Source organism: Anopheles marshallii, chromosome 3 (genome assembly GCF_943734725.1).
Source record: "Anopheles marshallii chromosome 3, idAnoMarsDA_429_01, whole genome shotgun sequence".
In the NCBI taxonomy this organism is placed as follows: domain Eukaryota; kingdom Metazoa; phylum Arthropoda; class Insecta; order Diptera; family Culicidae; genus Anopheles; species Anopheles marshallii.
The window spans coordinates 35,575,788-35,586,533 of record NC_071327.1 but is presented as its reverse complement, the minus strand read 5'-3'; the positions used below and the strand labels follow the sequence as shown (position 1 = coordinate 35,586,533).

Below are 10,746 nucleotides of genomic sequence, written 5' to 3'. Positions count from 1 at the left end.
CCTTTTTTATGCACTGCATTGTTTACACGATCACAGTAGCTATCACAAAAATAAAACTAAAAGCTCTTAACTAAATGTCCTCTCACACGCACACACTTTAGGTAGTTCCATCGATAAATGGAAACACTAGCTCGTTGGCTGACGGTAAAATGGCTTTCATGGAACTGAAACCTATCACCTACACCGGTACTACTGCTCCATACCATTTTTCTGCTGATCCCATTGCACTAGAATCCATCGTATCCGTGAACTACAATTGATGATTCGGTATCGAGTTGGAATCCTCCGGAGTTATAGTATCCGCTGCAGGCTTTAGTTCGATGTCGCATACGAGCGAAAAATGATCGGAAGGATATTGGAAGCTAGGAGTGCGATCGACTCCAATTTCTTCGCCGGAAGGGAACATTAGACAATTTTTTACCTGCAATTGACATAAAACCGAGAAAACCTTCATTATTTTTAACTGAAAACAACATTATTCTGGCTCCACGTACCGTCAACTTTTCCTTGGAATAAAACACATAATCGATCGTATGGCAGACTTCTCCCTCTTCGCGAATCTTCCACGTGGTGTAAGGTGGTTCGTATGCAGCCGACTGTTCCGCCTTCGTCCTGACACCATTGGAGAGTCCACACTCGTCGTTGATACTGTGCGCTGATCCAATACTGCTACGGCTACACCGTTCACCCGGTTTTGTGTTCAGTGCGTTCTGATTGTTCTCGTCCTGCGATTCCTCAGCCAACAGATCCGAATACGCACTAGCCAATCCGAGCGGTTTATAGTTCAGCACCGTGCTATAGATCGGTTCGATCGGTTCGGCATTAAAATCGCCGCACAAAATTACTGGCCGATTTTCCGCAACACCATCAATAAAGTATAGCAGATCCTTGCCCTGTTCATTGCGCAGCTTCGACAGCAGTGCTCCTTTCCTTGCCTTCAAATGTGTAGTGGTCACACAAATCTCCTGGCGAGTATCACGTGTCCGCAAAACAGCCGCTATCGCTACCTGGTTGCTTTGCACACGCCACACCTCCAGCACGCGGGTAAAATGGTTAACCATCTCGAGCCGATCCTTCTTGTAAAACACGGCGCATCCGTCCGGGCCATTGTTACCATTGATGTATAGACAAGGCGAGTCCGGTTTGGGGAAGAACACACCTTCGTAGTTCTGTGTGCTGAGTATCTTTTGCAGGAATTTAAAGTGATCCACCTCCTGAGCAAGAGATAAACAAACGATTCGTTAAGCCGTGTTAAAATCATTCGCACCTTATATCGTACCTGCAGACAGATGATGTCGGGATCGTTTTGTACGATTTCCTCAATAAGCTGATACCGTCGACAATCCCACGTTAGTGCTTCCAGCGGGCATCGGACGAATCCGTCGTTGTGCATACCGAGCGCTACAAAGAAAAACAAGCGAATCAAACGATTGGGTCAGTTAATACTGTCAACTCTTAACAAGTTCTACTGGACTTCTCTTGGACTGGACTTGTCTACTTCTTCGAGGTGGAGTATCACCTAACTTACTTTGTGAGAGCATGTTCCATTGAAATATTCGTAACTGTGAAGCGATCAGCGATGGTTCACTGCATGCTGAAAATGGTAAAGAAGCTACAATTAAGACCTACTGTCCATTCCCCGCGTTGGCTGTAATCATTTTTCACAGCGGATGGTTTCCACTTACTCTTGGATATAGAATCTAGGTGGAGCATTTTGAACCCGTCCGTCAGATCGGTCCGATTTATGTTATCGCCTGGCTTGAGAAATTTGCGCTTTACCAGCGATGGTCGATCATCACCACGTGCTATCCGGCAGTATTCGACGAGATCGGGCACGGACATACCATCGGTAATTTCCAGCTTATCATCCTGATAGTCCACGTTTTTGATTTGGGGTGCGGACGTGAATGAGCCCATTCTGGGTGGAAGTGAAAATGGAAAAAAGAGAAATGATACACATGATTAAACTGGGAATCCTCTGCCACTCTGCAACGACTCTGATTTAATGATGAATTTTGTAAGGTAAGCGCCCACTACCTTTGCAGCATCACCCGCTGTAGATGACTTTTCTTCAGTGCCCCATTCATTGGCACACCTCCACGAACGGAGGATGGCTTTTCGGTAAGCTGAATTTCACTGCCCGTATCTAGCATTGTTTGCGAATGTGAGCGTCCGAATTCTTCGACAACCAAACCCGCACTAACCGAAGGATCGCACTGCTAGACGAACACGTACCAAACACGGTTCTGGATGATCTATGATAGCGTGCGCGCATATTCCACCTTACAACAGCAGAGATTGAGAGAGTCTGGGTGTGGTGGCGTTGCAGTAAATCTATGTAGATCGCCAAGTAAGATGCGCTAGTAATTCAATTCAGTGACCCCTGTTGAAAATGTTACCACACGGTTATCACGATTTGGAAGACTTTCTATGTAAAACGGTGAACAACATATTTTACTTAAAATATGCAAATAATTATCTTCCATGCTATGGCGTAGACGCGAGCCAGACATAGACGAATCGTTTACTGTTGTGTAGATCTGTCCGATTCCGGTTTGTGAGCAACTAATGTAAACTAAAAGTTGTTGAAAAACTTTTTAACGTACATTTTTGTTATTTCAAATTATTCCTGAATGTTCCTTCACTCGTGTCGTACACATCGGACCGGGGACACATGTGATAATTTTGCTAATTAACAACCAGACGCAAAAGTAGGCTGTGTTTTAAAAAAAAGCTCAACCCAGTGAAAGTGTTGGACCGTGTTAATCACGATCACGACGAGTCCAAAATTGACCATGTAAATACCCTGTCTACAAGTACAGTCGCACAATTCAATCTGCCGTTTTATATTACACAATATCACAAAAAATAACTTACAGTCATAAAGATCCCTTTTAAAACACAAGAAAACTTGTTTCATAATTCAACCAACATTAAGAGCCAATAAAATTGGCAGGATCAACAGAATTCGAAGGTCAAGGCAAAACAACCGACCTCTGGCCAAAGTGTGGGTGTGCGTTTGTCATTTTTAAACAGGTGAGCTGTAAACATTTACTTGCGCTAGTGCAATTATGGTTCCATGTTTGATCGATGAAATGTTAGTTGTTTTTTGGCGATGAGCATGAAACTATTTTTTTACTTTCATCATTGGATCGTGTGACGCGGGAATTTGATCTTGTCTGTTGTGTTCGCGAACGAACCTGCAACAAAACAAACGGATGATGATTATAACACACAATGGGCAGTACACGGTCAGCAGGTGCGCATTTGTTTGGCACACACAGAAAAAGGCAGAAACCATTCCCAAAGTCCCACGCAATCGGTGGCAGGCGTTGTCCTGCGTGTCCTTACAATGTCCGCTATTACATCGAATTTGCACAAACTGCGTAGAAACAGTGGAGCTGTTTCGAGATGCACAAAAAATCTAATTCAAACAATCAAATTACAAACACAATTTTGGGGAGCTGGAGCTCAAAAGCTTCCGTGAGGTATACGCAAACGGGCACCACCGAATTCACCAACATGAACTTTTATTTTGAATGTTAAGTAAACGTCGATAGTGATTATTATTGCACCTTTTCCTATTCCACAAGTACGCACACACACGCACGACAGTAGTCACCACACGGCCGATCTTCCTTCTCATCGAGCACCGTACCGATTTGGTCGTGTTTCTGCACCGCAAGAAGAATCGCGATTTGCGGATTTGACACAGCGCCTGTTTACATCATCTGCTTGACCGATGCCAATGACAGCGGGCGAACGGAGCCCTAGTTTGACAGTAGCGCCGGAATGGAAACATTTCATGCTTTCGCCCTGGTGTACCGATTTCAATCGTTTTTCAAAGGTCGTTGGCTTCGCTCGAGTCGTATTTTTTTACATTACACAGTTGTAAAAGGCATTAAATGGTAAATTCGAATGAAAATTTTAACATAAAACAATCAACTTCCTAAAACAAACACTTGGTGTACCAACAATTACCTTGGAATGAGAAGCAAATTCTTGAATCGCTTCGTTGTAAATACCCATGTCGTTCGAAAGAGAAGATCCATTCTGGTGGAAGTTGAACGAACGTTTATTCTTTGTGTAAATCACGTTCGCTTTGCTTACTTTGGTTTCTTCTCCTTTTCTTCGAGCGTGCTGTTTTGTAAGGTGAAAAGTTATCTTAACGTTAATATACGAAAGTATGCGTTAATTTAAATGAGTAACAATAAGCATTTATGTGAACCAACAGTGACGAATAAGTTTGTGTTTGTATTTTTGACGGAAATTTTGTCCTTAATTTACTCAATTTGTTACTTCCAATTTTTGGTATTTATCCCGTAATGACATGTTGCATTTGAAACCTAGCAATGATCATTTGCCCAGGAAGAAATCACAACTTAAAGAAACACGATCACGCTCACTAATGCTAGAAGTATTCCTCCAAACACGTGTTCTACTTCCGCAGCTTCCGGGCAAAAAAAAAACTCATCGATGGCAGTAGCACTAATGTTGATACAGGATCATGTCATTGCCCCGACCGGCCACTGAACCTTCACATTTATTCGGATCGATAATTACGCCGCGTGGAGTGTTGTCCATCAAACAGATGACATCGATCATCAACGATCACCCGGTACACGAAAGTGAATGGTTTATGTTCAGTTGGCAAAATCCACACACCACATCTAACCAATGCTCCAAAAGCCAAATGACGCAATGTCGATCGACAGGGAATTCCAATTTTTGATTGCAGTTTGCAGACATTGGAACATGCAGCGAAATGACCGGAACTGGAGCGATGTTGTGCCGGGCCTAATAATACGTCCGTTATGATACATGTTCTCCGATGTTGGCGATCGGCACCTGTTTGAAAGGAAGGGGTTATGACCTAGGTCACGACCTGAAGATCGCAATCTCCAACCAACGAACGAACGGTTTAGTGCGTCAATCTATGGAAGGGCTATGCCGTGCGGTGCACCCAAACGCAATAGCGTGCTCGGGCGCCATACGGATATGTGTACGGAAAGCACAAGTACATTCGTACGTGAGATGCATACAGTCATAGGCTTCGGAACTGGTTTTTTTTTGTGTCATACTCGTCGATTTAAACTGTTTTGGTTCAAACACAGTTTTTTTTCTTATCAATCAAATCAAATAAAAAAAAACATCAGCAGGGTGTTATCATTGATTGATTAGGTTACACGTTACAATTAACAAAGGAAGAGCTGCATAATTGTTTTAATGCCTAATCAGTGTCCAATTTGTCATAGTTGCATTCTGATCTAACATTTTGCAATATTAGATACTCCAAGTTCAATAGATGTCCTTAAAAAGTTTGAATTAAGTAATGACAGCCGCTACCAATACACCACCGGGCCGCTCGAACGAAATGCTTGAATACTCCAAGTTCAATAGATGTCCTTAAAAAGTTTGAATTAAGTAATGACAGCCGCTACCAATACACCACCGGGCCGCTCGAACGAAATGCTTGAAAAATTGAATTGCTTCGAAAGATAAGCTAAATTTTTAACAAACAATTTGGGATTTGATAGAAAGAGAACTAAAAGTCATTAATAGAGACGGACAATATTCGGAGTTACCCAATACAGTAGCACGTCGACTATCCAGGGCCTGCTTAACCGGCGGGCGGAACATGAGGCTTTACTATAACAAGTTTATTAAGTTAAACTCTCTGGAAATCTTGCATTTTATTAATAAACGTTAACTTCTAATACTAAAAATATGTGAATGTTTTTAGTGTTGACCTGCCACTTTCATCTTCAATGATTGCCCGTACAAAGCCGAAGGGTTTGTTATCCGTGAAACGGCATGCGGTCGTTCCGCAATTTACCGGATTATCGACGTTCTATTGTAGATCACGTAAAATTCCCCAAAATCTAAACAAATAAAAAAAAAAAAACAGAAAAAACGAACGATACTTAGTTGCGCACCTAATAAGCAACCTTCAACACTACTTGAGCAAAACGAGTAGTTAATACTTGCGATCACTTTCGATCGAAAACGTGCACAAATATTTTCGGGATGGTCATTGAGGTTTAAAAATATCTCAAGGTGCTGACTTAGAAAATGCGCCATGAGCACTTGCCCGGTCCGGTTTCGCCGATTGCATCCCATCCAGCCATTTCAAGGACCACCCTACGGATCGCGCACACATGGGCATAGTGGTAATTTATTTTTATGAGCACGGGTACCCCGTCACCCACCCTCCCCCATCCAACACCCACCTGTTGGAGAGGTCACGAAAACCGACCACATTTCGGAAGAATGGTCGGCTGTGTGGCCGCCCGAGGGCGAGCGTTTTATGGATGTGTCCGCCGACTGGAGGCGAGCGATCTTGCAAAATATCGTCAAGGTTGCGCGGGCCGACCAAAGCCGGCCCGGCACTAACTGTTAATTTACATCTCCCATTCCGCTTCCGCAACAGACGCTGCACCTTTCACCCCTCCGGTTTTCGCCGCGCGGTGCAGGTTGCGTATCGGACGCGTCGCGGCTCGTTGCAGTTTCGATGCAGCCGGTCGATGGTGCATCGATCTGATCGGTGCATTTCTTCCGTGGATGCATTTTTTTGATTAACGATCGTGGTATGATTGTACCGTTACGGATCGGGAAATCAATGCCTTCTGGAGCTGGAGGGGAAATAACGTAGCAAATTCTCGTACAGCACAGTTCCCGTCTCTCGCTTCTCGATCCCGATCTTTAGTCACGATTGAATGTGCGATCTAATGCTGTAGCTCTTGCTAGCATTAGTCAAAGCCATAACGGTAAGAACGCGCCGGTAAACAATGTTGGTGTGTGCGTCGTGTTCTATTCTAATCGAAACCGACACAAAGCGTAATAAATTTTATTCGCCCAAGACGGAAGCGTACGGGGCTCAAACTTCAGTGGCAAAGCAATAGAAAAGAGATTTTTTTCTCTCTCTCGCTGCTGGTAACGGTTGTGTCTATCTTCCACTTTGATCTTAACCCTTGGCAAACGTGCATCGTCGAAGTCATCCGACGCAGGTGGTGACCTTCAAAGCTGACCGATTCCCGGTTGTTTACGCCAAGATACAAAAGTCCGTCCGGATCTCGTGGTGTTCGAGTCGCGATCGAAGAAGGGACACCACGTGCTCAGACGTAAAGTCCCTGAAGGAGTATGGCAAACCAATGACACCCTTAGCGCACTAAAAGATTCAATCATGCAAAAAGCTTCCTTCCAATGACTCGTCACAAAGCAAAACCGAGATCCACAAAAAGCTTCACGGTAGGAGCAAGGGACGGAAAAACAAAACTCCATTCGTCTGGCAGAGTATCCCGAAATGACTAAGGGTAAAGTTTAGCCCCAATGGTCAGGAAGAAAACCTTGGGTGCAGCACACATTTTGCGTCTTGGACGATCAAAGACGTCGATTGTTTTGTTGAGAATCGGGACAAAACACTTGAAAAACCCCCAACCTTCTATTGTTGTTTTGCTTGAAACGATAAAAAAAACCCTCGGTGGAGGTTGTGAGATATAAATACAGCTAAAAATTTTAAACAGCATGCTCAACGGTAAACACCACCACAAATAAATCAATTAAACTAAACGCCATGCTGGGTAGGTAACGGGCTAATATTTTATTTCCGATGGTTTTATTAACAACCTGCTGCCATGATGTCATGATGATTTTTTTTTTGTTTTGTCGTGATCAGTAAAGCACTTTTAAATTTTTTTAGCTCACGAAAATTTTAAGAATGGTAAACAAACCTCAATTCTGACCGGTGGAATGACAACCCTTCATTAAACGATCGTGGCGACTTTGGCGCCGCAGAGGTTAATGATCCTGATCAAAACATTAGCCCAAAACCATACTGGCCGATTAGCACCCTCTAGTACAGGTGAACATTTGCATAATTCTTACTGCGTCTTAAGTTTCTCCCACGGGATCTGTTTGTTTTGGAATTTTTAGAGGTTCTCTGAGTCACCTAATTCCAGCCTAAACCGGTTGAAGTCAGATGTCGGGAAGCATTCTATTCCCTTTCCAAAATATCCTCTCACTTTAATGGGAATAATGCGAACGAGGACAAAAACATTCGAAACATCGCAAAAATCTTGCAGTTCTGAACTCTTAAGCCAATGAATCATTTTATTTTAGTCGTTGTTGTGCGTGCTTTTCTAATTAAAATGCCATTACAGTAAAAATTCTACCACCACAGGAACAGGTACAACGAGGATGAAGGGAAGCGCTGGGGCGGTTTGTTTATAACTTTTGGGACCATTCGGCATTGCTGGTATTTTTTTTCTCTCTGATAAATGATGAATTTTAAGTTTGCTTTATTTTGGGAAACTTGTTGAAAACAACGCAAAACGTCATTTGGTTGTAAGATGGTCTCTGCGCAAATCGTAATGCACGGTTGACTGAGCAGTACATAAGAATTAATGATACGAACCATCGTATCCTAGGATGGGTGAGTAATATCATCGGATGGGGTATATTCTAGCAAACGGTGAAGTTCTCTTCTATGCTCCAATAATGTAATCGGCGTCAAACCTTCTCTATTTGAGGCAGAATATAATTGTCAGCAGTACTGTTCACGGTTGGTTGCCGGTGTTTGTTGATTGGTGACGATGTTAGTCAGCGACACCGCGTAAAAATAGCGCTTCCAACAAGTAGAAAATAAATATAGCAACGTAATTTCATAAAATGTGCCAAACCAATGCACAAAGGCAATAAAAAGCACGACAAAAAACTTCCGGAAGGTGGGCTCGTCCGGGATTTGAACCCGGGACCTCTCGCACCCTAAGCGAAAATCATACCCCTAGACCAACGAGCCCGTCGAAAGACCTGCTGCATAACGCCGTACCGTATGTACGCGCCTGTCGCACATGCGCCTAATTCGCTCGTCGCTGTTGGAAAGAGGCACAAAAGCATAAATGCAACAGTTCGCCGCTGTGAGGTGCGGGAAATCTTTATTCTGCACGTCTTTCGTTACGCTGCATTAATGCGACACGACATACAGTTACACAATGGAGCACACGGGCAAATAAAGGGTAATTTAATGAGAACAAAAAGCAGCCCATAAGACGGATGTATTAATCTTTCACCTCATTAGGCGTTAGCCTCACCGATCTGTCTCATATACATGCAGCAATCTAACGTCACATCGTTTATCAACAAAGCACGGAAAATACCCAACGTCCCCATGATGAAGCGAGATTCGTCCCCACACATTTAATCATCCTTTTTATTACCAAGCGGATGTGCACATCATTGTCAGCGACATACGATCGCCTTAGACTACATCAGCACTCCAGAAGTGCACTAGAAGGAGCACCTTCACAATCTTTCTCGTACGATAGTTCTAAGTGCAAAAAGGGTAAGAATAGCTACAGGGAAACAGACGCTTCCCTTTCTCTTTGTGAACTGATGAGCTTCACCACCTTCATCGCAGGTGACAGATCATGGTCGGAGGAACTGCGCGGACATTGGGTAGTCCCCCAAAACGCGCTTCCGCTGAAATACGTACCTTACCAAGTACATGAGCAGTTGTCGTGGCGGAATGCAATCCAATTCGTCGATCGGTCCGGTACCGTCGGGCGGGTACGGCTCACCGAAACTGCCCTCCATTTCCAGCTTCCTCGCCGCCAGCCGTCTGTTGGCCGCGACCGGCGTCATCATGGACGCCTCGAAGATGGCCAACTTTCGCTTAAAGTACGCACGCGTATCTTTTTCACTGGCGAACCGGCTCAGGTCGATTTCGTCGTCATCGTTTCGCACCGCACCGTGCCCGCCCGCGGTAGCGTCCGGCTGTACGCGATGGGTCGCCAGGACGCCACCATCGGGGAACGAGTCTTTGCGACAGTTGCCACGCAGGAAACCGACCGAACCGTCCGGCAGCATCCGCGTGATGGTGCCGATTTTCTCCGTCAGGGCTTTCGGGCCAAACCGGCCCACCGGGAGCAGATCCATCACGTTCGCGTGATCGGTTGTTGGTGGATCGGTCGTAAAAGGTGGTCACCGATAGCAACAAAACCCCGGCACTCTTATTCACTATACACCGAACCGACCACGGTACTGTCAATCAGTGTCTTTTTTTTAAGTTCAGGTGTCCTGAGCTAGCAAGAAGATAAACGTTCCAAGCGCCAGGTTTCACTCAATTAGTTACGTCTTTACCGCGTTGTTATGTTTTGCGTTATTGGACTACGCACGCGATTCACTATTTGATCGAACGCGATGTGGTGTTCGCATGTGATGTTCGCTAAACGACGGCCCACAAGTGACTGGCAGCAGCGTGCCGAACACGATCTAGCCCGTTCACGATCATGTCTTGCCCGGTCGTCTCTAATGTGGACCGCGTCCGACGGGGGATATATCTAGCGTACACGCGTGTGCTTTTTGTTTTGCTTCTCACCGTGTGGAGTTTGTCGTTTTTGTTGTTGTTTTGTTGCTGATGTTGTTCGCCGTAGTATTTCGGGCCCGGTTCGCAAAGAAGTGGGACGCGTACAGGTCTCCACGGGGCCAATGGACGCAGGCTGGTGGAGTAGCAGAATAACCGGCCGCCCAGATGTTTCGTTTCTCGGGGCGCTACGATACTTTCCCAAGATCAAGGTCGTTTCTTGGTTAACGACTCACGGGCTGAACGTGGTTCCGGTCGTTTCGCCGTACAGCGAAAAGTTATAAAAACACGCGCACACGTCGAGGAATAGTTTCAAATTCAACGCGATTTTCACTCAAATTACATGTTTTTTTACGATCATGCACTAGAATTCTTTAATTCTTTGT

The 10,746-nt window shown here is 44.6% G+C and overlaps 1 protein-coding gene and 1 non-coding gene across 2 annotated transcripts; both read right to left on the bottom strand.

Annotated features, from left to right (window-relative positions):
* Positions 1-250: 250 nt before the first annotated feature.
* On the bottom strand, positions 251-9,933 carry LOC128715627 (nocturnin). The gene is made up of 6 exons (XM_053810537.1): positions 9,491-9,933; positions 1,686-1,918; positions 1,529-1,594; positions 1,280-1,401; positions 495-1,214; positions 251-421 (listed from the first exon to the last, which is right to left on the bottom strand). Exons 1-6 carry the CDS (start codon positions 9,931-9,933, stop codon positions 251-253), a joined length of 1,755 nt encoding a protein of 584 aa, XP_053666512.1.
* Positions 8,726-8,797, bottom strand: Trnap-agg (transfer RNA proline (anticodon AGG)). The gene has a single exon. It is a non-coding gene; the product is annotated as a tRNA-Pro (tRNA).
* Positions 9,934-10,746: the final 813 nt, after the last annotated feature.